General features: G+C 44.8%; 2 protein-coding genes across 3 annotated transcripts in view; one reads left to right on the top strand and one right to left on the bottom strand.

Annotated features, from left to right (window-relative positions):
- The window catches only part of GNPAT (glyceronephosphate O-acyltransferase), a 20964-nt gene extending 18552 nt beyond the window's left edge, over positions 1–2412 (bottom strand). For both annotated transcript variants that reach the window (XM_015284379.4, XM_015284380.4), the window contains exon 1: positions 1785–2412. In XM_015284379.4, the coding sequence (XP_015139865.2) occupies positions 1785–2000 (216 nt within the window). In that variant the 5' untranslated portion in view covers positions 2001–2412. The remainder of the gene's footprint in view (positions 1–1784) is intronic.
- On the top strand, positions 2007–13445 carry C1orf131 (C1orf131 homolog). The gene is made up of 7 exons (XM_015284382.4): positions 2007–2114; positions 2205–2506; positions 4782–4838; positions 5956–6051; positions 6739–6825; positions 7815–7864; positions 8500–13445. Exons 1-7 carry the CDS (start codon positions 2054–2056, stop codon positions 8627–8629), a joined length of 783 nt encoding a protein of 260 aa, XP_015139868.3. The 5' UTR covers positions 2007–2053; the 3' UTR covers positions 8630–13445.

Genomic DNA, 13445 nt, shown 5'->3' with positions numbered 1-13445 from the left:
ATTGCTTCCTGGGCTGTTACAGTGACCTTCCCTGACCCCAAGATGAAGGCCTGGCCAGCAAACATCCACCAGGAACAGATAAGCAAAACACTCAGCAGCAGCAGCTAGGTTTTCAGTGCTGGCAGAGGGAGTCAGCTTTCACTGTGTACTCAGTGTAGCTACATCAGCAACACTATCAAAAGCAGCTGACATTTGGAGCAAGCACAGCACACCATTTCGTTCCCAACCATTCATCACCACAAGGCAGTCTGGAAAAATGAAACAAAATACTACAAATCAGGAGTACCTCCACTTAAGAACCACAAAAGAAAAAAAAAAAGAAAGAAAGAAAAAAAGCCCTTCAAAACCTCAAATGAATTAAAAGCCAATTTCATTTTATCAGAGAACACAAACCCCTACTGTAACACCTGACACTGTTGTATTTTTCCCCATTCGCTACAGCTGGTTTTGGGTACCATCCTTTACTACACCAGTGCTTGGTAGTACATCTCACTTTTCTCTCCAGTATCGTAGTTCAGAGAGCTGTCCCACAGTAATTGCAGAACCACTCTCTACACAGGCTTTTAAAAAGAGTCATAGGTTTAAGCTCATACATGCTATATTAAATGTAGGCTCGCATCCATTTAAAAGCTTTATTATCTTTAACACAGTTTAGTATTAAAGTCTTCAATCTTTCTTCTTCCACAGCTTTCACCTAGCTGATGTCACACAAACGCCGTGCAAGTCATAAGCTGACAAGGAGCCTGGAGATAGGTTGTGTCAATCATCTGTGGCCTTGATACCTCGTAGCAACCTTTCTAAATACAAATAAAACAGAAAAATAAACCACTTTTGGAAGAAAATAGAAGAGAAAGGGAGAAGGAAAGGAAAAGGACCCAGAACTCAGCTCTGGTAGCATCAGCCACACCAGCGGCAGCTGTGCCGCTGCAGCCATTAACGCCAGAGCACGTCATGGATGACAGGGGCTGTACAAAGCCACAGCTGACGGAGAAGTCGCCTGTCTGCCACTTCTGCTGATTTCACATTGCCAAATTTGATCTACAACTGCTATCCTTCCACGCTTGCATGTCCCAACCTGACGTGGCGCGGAGGGAGCCGAAACAAACGGTCCTCTCGCGCCGCACAGCCAAACTGCTGCTTGGATTCACCTGCAGGCTGGCACAGACGCACTTAGAAGATGTGCGGTTGAGAAGCCTGGAATCAGAGAGCTCACTTCTGTACGTGGTTACTGCCACACGGCTGAAGCACGGAGCGGAGCTGGGATGCCGCAGCTCTCCGCGATCCTCAGAATACAACAACAGGAGCGCGCTCGGGTGCACCTGGGACAGCGGCACAGCGCCACGGAGATACAGCAGTGCCGTTCAGGAACCTGAGCTGGAACTACGAGCCACATCCCTCTTTTCCAACCCTTCGCCCCAATCCTAGCGAGAGGGCAGGTTTAACACCCCGCATCCAAATCTCCTCAGGGAAAAACAGGGACAGCGAATTCGTTTCAGTGACACAACACGGGACAGCCCGCTCCGCCAAATCCATCTTCGTGACAGCTCCCTAGCAGCCAGTTCAGCCGAGAACTCGCCAACAGCAGCACGCTGCAACACCCGCTGCCCAAACGTTCCGACGGCCGAGGACGGGGAGATCGGGCAGCTCCCGAGCCCGGGGACAGCCGCAGGCCTTCCCTCCCGCCCTGCCCGGCACCCGCCGCCTGCCCGCAGGCCCCGCCCGAGCCCCGCTTCTGAGAGAACGCGGCCCGTGCAGGCGGCGGCCCCTCTCCCCGCGCCGCCTACCGAGAACATGGGCGTCCCTCGCCGCGCCCGCCCGGCCGCAGTAGTCGCCGCCGCCGCCATGGCTCTGCGAGCGCCGCCGCGCCGCGCCGCGCCCCGTTCGGCCGCCCTACCCCCTCGCTGCGGCGCCCATGGCCCCACGCCGCCCCGGCCCGGCTGCCCGGCGCGCTGAGGCGGGCGCGCGGGAGGGCGGGGGCCCCGCGCCGTGGGCGGCGCCATCTTAGTGGCGACGGGAGCCGCCCGGGCCCAAGCGGCCTTCCGCTCCGTGCGCCATGGGGTCGCGGGAGCCCTGCCGGCGGCTGGAGGCGGTGCTCGACGCCCTCTACGATCTGGGTCGGTGAGCGGGGCCGAAACGAGGGTTGCGGGAGGGAGGGCCGCTCGCTGCGAAGCGAAGTTGAGCCGCGCACGTGTTCTGCCGCGCAGGTGACGAGCCCGGCGTCCAGGGCGCGGCGGGGGACGGCGAGGCGGAGGAGTGGGAGGAGGAGGAGGAGAAGAGCCGGGAAGAGCAGCCAACAGCCCCAAGCGATGCCGGCGGGGCGGAGGGCGGGCGGCGCGGCGCCCGTGACTTCTTCGGGGGGCTGCGGGAGGAGATGAGCCGCACCGCCCCGCCGCCGCTCCCCTCCTCCGCGCCGCCCCCCGCCCAGGTGGAGGTGGTGGTGTTCCGTGCGAGGAAGAGGAAGGCGCGGCCCGGCCCCGCTCCGGCGGCGCCCGGCGGCGGCACCCAGGTAGGGCCCGGGCGGGGGAACCTCTGGGCTGGGGGCTCTGTCCCAAAACTGCCCGTCTCCGTTGGTACTGCTGCAAAACGAGAAAGCCTCAGCTGCTGACAAAAATGTGCTGCCCTCGGTTAAACAAGAGCGTGGGTGGAAGTTCTTTAAAGCACGGGTTTCTTTTTTTTTTTTTTTTTTTTTTTTTTTTTTTCCCTAAAGCCCCACCAGAGACTTTAAATTGAGGGACTGGGATGCGCCTTTCTGGGTACAGCAGAAGGCAAGCAAGATACCGGGGTGCTTGCCTGGTTGTGTTGTCTCTGCCCTTTACCACCATAACACAGTACCTCCTGCTCCGAGCATCTCTCCTCCACTAGTACAGGTGCCCACATGACCCAGATCCCTCCCTGGATGCCCAGCTAATGGCAGCCAGCCCTGCTGGGAGGTTGAAACGGGTGAATGCAGTCTGACAGATAGTGGTTGTGCCAGAGGAGGTTCAGGTCGGATATTTGGAAAAATTTCTACTGAAAAAGAGCAGTGAGGCACTGGAAGGGGCTGCCCAGGGAGGTGGTAGAGTCACCATCCTTAGAGGTGTTGAGGAAACGTGTGGCTGTGGCACTGAGGGACATGGTTAGTGGGCATGGTGGGCGTGGGTTGGTGGTTGGGCTAGGCTGTCTTAGTGGCTTTTTCCAATACTTAGGATTCTATGGCTGAAGCCTTTTTCTTCTGATTTCAAAAGATCTCTGATTAAGTATTGTGTGTTGGAAACAGAAAACTAAATCCCAGCAACATAAATAAACCCGTGCATGGGGCTGCCAATACAGCACAAAACATAAGCTCCCAGCTTACCAGTTCACCAGCTTGCCAGTGGCCATGCTTTTACATAAACATGTTTATTGCTTCAAGCCAAAGGCAAGGCTTAGCCTATAGCTTTGTCCTACAAATAAGAGGCAGAAAAGCCTCTCAGCTGTTCCCCTGCCTCAGCATTTCATGTGTTGCCCTCACCTTGAGGACAGGTGGGTGTGAAGGGCCTGCAGGCCGCTAACAAGCAAGGAGCACCTTGGAGGGGGTGGCACTGGGTATCTTATGGAGGGAGTGTCTTGTAGGCATTAGGTCTCAGGCCCCTGCTTGGTTTGTGGGCACCCAGTGTCCTCATGCTACCAAAAGCCAGGACATGAAGAGAAAGGTGATCTTGAAGGTCTTTTCCAACCTGAGCGATTCTGTGATTCTATGGGCCTGGCTGGAAGCTGCCATACCTTCCACAGTGGGCAGAGAGAGGTCTATCACGGGTCAGCATTGTAGTGTTTCTCTGGCTGTTTGCCTTAATTTGCGTTTATAGCCATTACATCAGAAGCCCAGTTCTAAAATAAGTTCTGATGGGCACTCAGTGTGGCTCACTGCTATGGGAGCTTGGCATGGGACTGGGGATCTCCAGAGAGTGAACTGAGCAGTTGGTTGAACCCATAAAATTTTTTGTGTGCTTTTTCCAGTATGATTTCCTCCAAAAACTGGTCTAGATTTTTATTTTCTTATGGTTTGTTTTTCTGCCTGTAAAAACTGCTGTTAATAAAATGCTCTGAAGACAACCAGTTTTCATTATGATATAAACTGCCAGACTACGTGCGGCTTTGCAGAGCTAGAAGATATCTGGCTTTGGTGTATGCAAAGGGAAGCTGTGCTCTGGTGCAGCCTGAGCCCGTGGTTTGATGTGACTGAACACTCTAGAGAGCAAAAGGAGCTTTGTTCTGAGTGTTGCCACCAGCTATCAGTACACACTGTTACCTCTGCTCTCTCCTAGCCTAAAGCAAAATAACTTCAAGTTCACATTGTATCCTGCTTTAGGTACTGGTTTTGAAATGGAAGTATGCAGGATGCATAGCTCATGCGTGGCACTTTTTGAAATGTCATTTAAACTTGAAATTATAAGAATTTATTGAATTTATTATTTTGTCTGGTTTTTTTCTGAATTATGGAACTCTTGGAAAGCGTTGGCTGATAGTGTAAGCAGTGAAATGCAGGACAAAGCTATGTATGCTCTGTGATATAGTGGTACCCTGTAAATTTTGCAAGCCTGTTCCAATATGACCTTATAATATCTTCATATTTAAAATGCCATTGAGACCTTCTTACCTTGAGTTATTAAAAGAGAAAGCTGGAAAAAGATGCATCTGAAAAGTTTCATATTCATCCTTACCACCAATTTCAGCATTTCACTGCTTTCTAAAAATCTATTACAGTCAGCATTCAAATCGGTTTTACTTATTATATTCAATGAAATGTTTTGTTTTGTTCACAGACCAGAACAGTGACTGAAAAGAAAAATGTGAACAAGCAAGAATTTAACTTTGAAAAAGTAAGTCACTGGCATCTACCTAATCTCACTGCTTCATTGTGCAGGTGTGTGTGTATTAATATGCTTGGGAAAGCTGCTGTGGAACCACTGAGAAGCAGTGCTAGAAAAGGTTATGTTTTGAAGGTGTGGATTTCCTAATATGTAATTTTGGCCACGTGCTGTGCTGGAGGAGGAGTGTGTTAGAGAGGCATGTTATGGCTCTGTGGCCTTTCTGATCTTTCACTGATAAATTGAGGAAGTTCACTGTGTGTTAGCTGTGTAAAGCTATGTGAGTACCCATAATGTGTTGCGTATGGTGTTTTAGGCCTATGATGTTAGTTATGAATTTCTGATCTCATATGGGGAAAGAAAAAAAAAAAAAAAAGAAACATGTGACATTGAATTTTGACACGTGAAATTACTTTTTACCATTTGTCCTTTTGTTCTAACATTTGGTTCTCTAAGTGTAATTAGCACTAGCCCTCTTAGCTGCAGGTTTGTTTGCAGATTTGTATGAGTTGTATTGTGTGCCTGAGCTCTGCTTGAGGTCATGCAGTGATCCAGTGAGATCTTCCAGTGGACATGCGGTGTGGAATGCTGTACTGCTGGAAACAGAGGGGATTTAACTACTGACTCTAAAAGGGTTCTGAATTCACCACTGGTTTTGTCAAAGTGTTCTTGTATAGTATCAACTATGTATGTATATGTATGTAGATGAACCACTTCACCATCTGCCTGTCTGTGTTTCTCAGTAGTTAAGGGCTCTGGAGCCAAGGAATTGGAGTGCTCTGTAAATGCTAGGTGCTGTGGATAGCATGTCTCATTGCTCTGGTGTGTACAGCACAACACAACTCACTTTTCTGCAACATGCATCCTTCCCATGTATCCAATTTTACTTGAAATGAGGAGAAACAACTACTGACCCTCTGTTAATCCTTACTGTCCAGAGATTAGGTGAACACAGATCAACTGTTCTGCAGTATAGTACAAAACTCAATTTCTATTATTCTATAGCACACTGAATTCAGATACTAGCTAAGGTGTCTCCGGGAATATGACTTCATTGTGGTCTGTCAAGTGTTATTTTACAACAGACTGGACAATTACAAAATGCTTGCAATTTTCTGTGATGTTTTAGGCTCGTTTGGAAGTGCACAGGTTTGGAATCACTGGCTATGAGAAGCAGGAGCAGCGTATATGGGAACGGGAACGTGCAATCATGCTGGGAGCCAAGGTAATTCTTGCTTGTTTTGTGCTGGGAGGTGACCCAACTGTTACAATGCAGGGGAAGTTTATGAAACACCATGGGGTTTTGGCACCACTTCTTTAAAACACAAGATCCCATTCCCCACCTCTTCTCCTGCCTCATGTTTACCTGTACATCTTCTGTTCAGCCTTGTCAGTTTTCTATAGACATCTGGAAAATTAGTATTTTTGTGTTATGAGAGATGTTTAAGTGATATTGGACTGATTGGGATGGAAAACAACATTTACTGATTTTTAAACAAACATTTCAGAACTAAGCAGCTAAAAGGAAGGACTTTTATAAAGATTCATTTTCCCTGTGATTGAACAATTGAGAGTCATTCAGTTTTATTTATCACCAGCAGTGTAAAAGGGGGAAAAAATAGTTTTTCTAGGTCTCATTTGGGGGTAGAGAGGAGGGTATGGACTTTCCAGGTTCATTGTTATTTTGGAAACCATGTAGATCTGTTACACAGTATAAACATCCCTTTCCACCAAGAAATACATTTTTTGCTATGTATCTGCTTTACAGTCCCTAAGTCCTTTCCTCTCATCCAAAGTGAAATAAACTTCTGCCTGCCCACCACCCGAAAAATAATTTCCATGCAAGAATGTGAATATGTTTGAATCTATTTGAAAATTTCGGCAGAGATGTCACTCTCAATCTTTATTGCAGCCTCCCAGAAAGGAACACATCAACTACAAGAAATACCAGGAGAAAATGAAGGTGAACAAAACAACGAAGGATGATGATAAGGGACAGGTTTGTGTGACATTTTGTCTATATAAAGCCAGCATGTAAGATCTAGCCCAAGAGCCTGATAATGCCTCAGGCACAGGAGGAGTGCCTGAGTTTGACACCTGCTGCTCCCATGAAGTGAGCTCCTGACTCCAGCACGACTCATCTCACCAGTCAGAGCTTGTCGTGTGCAGTATGAAGGGTGCAGAATTCAACCTGTGCTGTGGTGGGTTTCAGTGCCCTATTCTTGGAGGATGGTAGATTGATGATGCAAAATAAGCAGCTTTCCTGTTTTTTTTTTTTTCCATGCCTCTCAAGGGGGGGAAAAGAAAAAGAGGTCTCCAATTAATGTTTGTTGCATGTTGTCTAACCATAGGCAGCCAGATGTTCAGCTGGTTTTATATCAGCACAGTTCCATCTAGGATCTTGCTCATTATTAAGGGTGAGGTTTGTGTTGCATCCATCCTCTAGCGTGGTCCATCTGGCCCTATGCCTGTTCCCTGCCTGTGCTGTAGGTGGGAGCAGGCTGCCAGGCAGGTTTCTGCTCCACCAACTTGCCTCTTGCCACCTTCTTTTCTAGGGGACCTATTTCTCCTCTGTCACATGGCTTAAAGCACACCCAGTGTATGACCAAACACAGGCAAACCCTGTCATTTGACAGTGTGCTCAGTCAGGCAACTAGTGTTGCCTGCTACTAAGTACATCTTTTGACCCAAGGATCTATCACGTACCCATCGTGTGGCTGGATTTGTGTGCCCTTACGTGGCAGGGGCAGCATTTTGGTCATGGGTGGACTGTGCTTTCCACAAGGTGACAGGAAGAGCTCTGGGCATGGTGCTCTGTGAGACATTGCATCATTTGTCCTATCAAAAGGTATCCCAACCTGTTTTCATGCATCTCGTTCAGTGAACCAAAAACAACTGGATGTTGTGTGTCCAGGGGGGGTGGTTAGCAGCCTGTTCCTCTGCCATTAAAATAGGTATCTTTAATAATAACAATATCTTTAAACACAGGTACATAAAGGTGATTCTCTGAAGAAGAAAAAGAAAGACTTGAAGGAGAGGTGAGAAATTGTTAATGCAGTTATGTTTCTTTGGTATAGCCTTGCTGGTGTATTATCCCTATGTAACTATGCATGATCTAATACCACAGTTATGTGTGAATTTCTCAAACTGCAGACCTCCCGTTACAAAATGGTGACCTTGTTCCATGTTGAGCAGTTTCAGAGGCTTTAGTTATGCAGCTTGAGGGAAAACATGTCGGTTCTGCCCTGGCATGTTTAAGATGACAGCTAGGATGGATGGAAATCCCTGTGTGGGGACCCAGGATGTTTACTCAGAGCATTTGCCCTGAGAAGCAAGTTCTGCAAAACGATAACGTACAGCAGATAGAGGCTTGAAAAGTACAGTGACATTCTTAATTATAGTGTAGCAGGCTTGCTGAAATGCGAGACTCTTTATCTTCTTTATCTGAATATCTTTGTTTTCAAAAGTTTGTTTTAATGTAGTTCATTCTGTAATGTGCTGCAAGTTTTGACCAGTAACGCAGGTAATAAATGTTCTGGAATCAATACATGCTGTAATTTGGCATTCCATAATGAATGCTGGCTGCATAAATAGGTGATACTTTTCAATGTATTGAATGTTTAGCGAGTTTCTGGTGTTTATCTTGATTCATTTTCCCTCGCTGCTATTTCAGGAAGGCCAAAAGGAAGAGATCGGTGCCAAGCATTTGGCCTGCAGGACAAGTTGGAAAATTCCGAGATGGGACCTTGATTCTACAAAGTGGTGACATAAAGAAAATTAAATCAACTAAAGTTATCAAATGAACTTATGATGCCAAATGAAATGGACAAAAAGTGTTAAGACAGAACTCTTGTTGTCACCAGAAGAGACTTACATAACCCCTTGCCCTGCCACCATGTCCTAATTGGTTTACCTTATTTTCTGCTGCAGGGTTTTCTAGCTATTTGTTCTCGGGGGAATATGACAATTTACCATTTTATAAATAAAAGAAAGACTTTTTAATAATTAAGAAGGTTACATGGGCTGCTTTTATATGTGCTAAAGAATTAGCTTATTGGTGCTAAGTGAAAAATTAATCCACCTGCTAGTGAATTATATGTTAAAATTAAAACGTACAGCTCTTTGCTTTCATCTGGAAGAAATATGGCAAAAGCTGTACCTTATTTGCTCTGATCCTGAAGTAGGTGTTCTTAAAGACGTATCAGGCATACGTCTGTTTCTGTGTTTATCTAAGTTGTTAGTGGAGAGTGGAACTACAGAACAGTTTTCACGCCTGGCAAAGCCTTTTAAGGTTTCAGAATTATCTTCTCGAGAATGAAAAATGAGATTCTTCTGAAGTTTAGTCCCAGGTAAGAGTTAGAGGCTGAACTCGTAGATCTACAGAGAACACCAAATAAGCAGTTTCAGATGATTGTTTTGGGGGGTGATAATGATGTAAGATAGTATACAAAAACAGGCAATGTTCAAGACCTGAGCTGAATGCCAGATGAGGCACAGACATCCAATAGCTACACATTGTTTATGGTTAACTTGTTTGTCATTTAACAATTAACCTAACTGATAAAAACAGAGGAAAGAAGTTTATGCTTTGGTTTTTTATACTTAAGGTTATTGAGCAGCTGTGGCAGTGAAGCAGATATACATGAGAAGGAAAATAGCCCTTATTGGAGATGCTTCTTTTAGGTGTACAGGTGAAATTCAGCTTACCCATGAGGATTTGGGAAATGTGCTTTCCTAGCTGCCTCGTGGGAACCTGAATAAGCTGATCTCTGACCTCAGTGAGCAGTGAGGTCTGAGCCAGCATGCAGCTAGCAATGAGAACAGCAACACCAGAAGCTTCTCCCTTCCCAGGATAATAAAGTATCCTGAGGTGGGGGAACTACAGCACAAGATGGGATATTTTCTCACATGATCTTTCCCCTATACCTTTCACCTTACTTTCAAGTCTTGGAGAAGCACTGTGCCAATACAGAGGACTCAAAGGGAGGGAGCCCAGAAGGAAAACAGTCAGGTAAAAAGAGGAAGGGAGTGTTTCTGCATGCTCTTCCCACATGGCTCTAGAACTGGATTGCTAAACGTTGTTATCACACTTTGTAATTGCTTAACCGGTATTGGTTGCAAATTCACACTGGAATTAACAATCCTATCTAGTTACTGCATATGCAAACTTAAGAAATGTCAAATCATGATTGCATGTGAGGGTGTAATCACCAAGCCCGATTGAGCAGAGAGCATCAAGACTTGCTGAGGCAATAGATGAGCTTCGGATGTTATGGAATAACCCGTATCTTTTAATTCCTGCTTGATCCTTGAGTTTGGTGTTTGTTTATTTTTAATGCCCACTTCTACATGAAGTTCTGTTCATCTGGCTTTGGGTATTACCTGCTGTGGGAGTTCGTGTCTTCACTTAGCCTACGTAATGTAAAGGGTTATGTTTTCTTCCCACCTCCACAACTGCCAAAATGCTTTTAGGAGTGAAATTTGGTCCAAATGAAGTGTCTGAATTTTGCAGTCCTGGTGTCAAGTCTTACAAGAACAGAAAAGAGTTAAAGAAGAGTTGAACGAAATTCAGTTCTTAAAATAAAAAGATGAAATGCTGAGCTGACAGTGAAACAGTGAGCTTGCAAAAATTAAAAGCTTATTCAGGAAGTTATAGTTTCTCACACCTGTAATGTTGGCATGTATGCTCTTCTGTTGCATGGTGCTATGTTTCTTTTTAACATCAAATCATTGAGGTGATTTCAGTTGGCCATACTACATCCTCGCCGGATCACGTTCTCAGTAAAATATGAGAGCTTTAGTCTAGTTTTGTAACTTGCTAACAAAAATTATAATGACTGCAATTTGGCTAACAACTGTTGAGAAACACTTATGCACTTACTGTTTCTCTGAGCTAGAGTGTGTTATTAATTAACAGAGTATGAAAGCCTGTGTTCAATCAGCAGTTGTCCTGGAGACATATGCTGATGTGTGAAACCAGTACTGACTGAATAACTGATTCATTATAGGTGAGGGAGAGCAGGGACCATTTGTTTTTGCCTCCTATCTGCAGTCAAGTAGCAGAACGAGGGAGAAAAGGAGATATCTTTGCATGTTTCCTATCTGCGCTTTCTCATGCCTCTTACTGTGATAAGCTTTATTACCATTTCCCCATATACTGAAGCCACTGTGATTTTTTTCTCCTCCCATTAAAAGCCTATGCAGTGAAGGAGTCAATGCTAAATTGTCTCTTGCTTAAAAGCACCCTATCACCCTGATGGGTGATGTTTTCATGTTCTTGTCTTTGCTTGCTGCCAATTGTTTGGTTTGGATGGGCCTGTGTTCTTCCCCTTGCACTGCTCCTCGTGTATCACTGTGCTTTCTTCTTTATTAACAGGCATTCGTTGGGTTGGTTAGCTTAAGTGTGCTTTTTTGGAGCAGTGCTCAGTCCCTCTCAAGACATCTGCTTGATGACGGTGTGCAGCATCAGCAGTATATGTAATTTTAAACTCGTATGAAGTTGTACCTTTCCTGCCTTGTATACTTACCTGATGGCCTTTCCAATCAGATCCTTTGGTGCCAGCATTATTTTCAAGCTCTGCTTACTCCAGCATCAGCAACTGGAGACTGGGAAATTGTCTAGAGCATCTAGGATAGGGGAGAGCTCTAAAGAACACGTGAGTCAGAGCTAATGGAGTGGTGCTGAGAGAGAGGTTTTTGAATCTGGTGTATGTGTTAAGGTGAGGCATGGATGGTTCCTCTGGGTTACTCTTGGCTATGGTAACAAAGCAGGGACCAGCAGTTTGGCACGTGTCCTGCACGAGTGCCTCATCCACACAAGACAGCTTATCCAGTAATAACGAATAGGGTACTGATGTTGGATTTGTTGGCAATGTTTTAAGAATTTATTTAGAAATTGTAAAATGGCATAAACTCATACGTCAGGTTCTTCCAAAAGAGTAATAATAATAATAATAATCATAACAATACACAAAGTTTTAGTCGGACCAAAAGACAAAAAAGCAGTTCAAGTTCCAATTCAAAAAATACAAACTTTGCTACAGATACAAAATTATAAAAAGTTTATACTTTCCTCTCGATCTGGTGACAGACACATACACAAGAGATGTATATTTCACCAGTTCCAAATTCATATAAGCCGTGGGGGATGATGCTGAAGAACAGAACATTATGGTTAAGAAGAAAACAGAAACAACTTCTCGTCTTTCACTTAACCAGAAGTGAACACCGTTATCTTATTCCTTTGCACGTTTTTTTTTGGTTGCCAACATTTAAATTAGTGTTATTCATGCTTCATATAACAATCAGAATTAACAGCAGTTTTACCTCATGCATTTATGTTAATATTCATCACATAATATCTTCTCACCATGCTACCTAGAAAGGTCAGTGTTTTTATTGACAACATTTAAGGGAGGTGGTATCAGCAATCATGATGAAAGGATGCAGTCTGGATCCATAAATAGTTGTATCTACCGATTTAAGGAAAAATAGAGATCTTCCAATTAGGGAGAGGAAAAAAAGTGATACTCTGCTTGTATTTGCTTCCAATAACAAATACAACAGAAGGAAGGTTGCTTGACAGTAGGGGAAAATGGTGCTGAGTACCAATTGCAGTCAATGCACATCTGTCTCCTGTATAGTGCAAAGCTGCAGAAGCCCCACACATTGAAGCTTGTGTGGCTTGCATATGGGCTTCTGCACATAAGAAGACTGAGTGCATCTTCTCCACGATGGGTTTGTGCTTCAAGCTGCCACTCCAGCCACCTTGGCGGCGTTCAGTAGTACCAGATAATCACCAGAAATGTTGTCAGTAAAAACTACAAGCAGCTCGCTTCAAAGAAAAAAAAAAATCAAAACCAACCCAAAAATGAAAAGTAACTAAGATGATTTTCCATCTTTGTTTGGTAACTGTTGGTGATGAGCGCCATTTGCATTTGTGATGTATTTGATTTGTTGCAATAACCTGTTGGTGGGCTTGTAACTAATCTCCCTTGCAAAGCTGAGCTAGCCAAGATACTTGGGTTTTCATATTATTTTGCCTGGTTCAAAGGTTAATTGTTTCCTATGCTATTTAAGCAGAATGCTACAAAGCTGGTAAAGCCTGAGATTAGGTTTAACAACTCTATTTCCTTGTCATTCCCTTTGTGAACAAAAGATGTACTTGACAGCTGCAGAAAGCTGCTGTTAGCAGGTTGCTGTGCTCTTCGTCCCTTCTAACAGGGACAGGTTGTCTTATTTATGGTCCAGAATGCACCACCTCATTGGCAATCGCAGACAGTGGTTTTTCATGTGGTGGCAGTGGCAGCTTAGCCTTGACCTTCTCATTCGTACCTCTTTTCTAAATATTATCATGTAAGAAAGGAGAAAAAAAACTGCATATCACATTTCTTTTTGCTCTAGAACAACTAGGAAAGTAGAGGGCTGGGTGCTCTCTGCCATCTTTACTAATTACACTTGGAAGAAAAGAAAAAGTAGAAAACAGACTTTTACAGCACTACGACAGAACTCTACCACCAGCCAAGAACAAACTACGGCAATACACTGTAATGGCTTTATTTACAACACGATGGAACATTATGCATATAATAAACCACGTTTGATACTTTTCCTCTTAAA

The sequence above is a fragment of the Gallus gallus genome, chromosome 3, assembly GCF_016699485.2.
Source record: "Gallus gallus isolate bGalGal1 chromosome 3, bGalGal1.mat.broiler.GRCg7b, whole genome shotgun sequence".
NCBI classification, from domain to species: domain Eukaryota; kingdom Metazoa; phylum Chordata; class Aves; order Galliformes; family Phasianidae; genus Gallus; species Gallus gallus.
Note: the sequence above shows the minus strand (reverse complement) of the source record. Positions and strands in the feature narration are given on the sequence as shown.

Excerpts from the sequence above, each read along its gene's own strand:
- C1orf131 (XM_015284382.4), top strand. The coding sequence starts at position 2,054 with ATGGGGTCGCGGGAGCCCTGCCGGCGGCTGGAGGCGGTGCTCGACGCC. Across the intron at positions 4,839-5,955 it reads AAGAATTTAACTTTGAAAAA|GCTCGTTTGGAAGTGCACAG; the intron begins GTAAGTCACTGG and ends GTGATGTTTTAG. Across the intron at positions 6,052-6,738 it reads CAATCATGCTGGGAGCCAAG|CCTCCCAGAAAGGAACACAT; the intron begins GTAATTCTTGCT and ends TCTTTATTGCAG.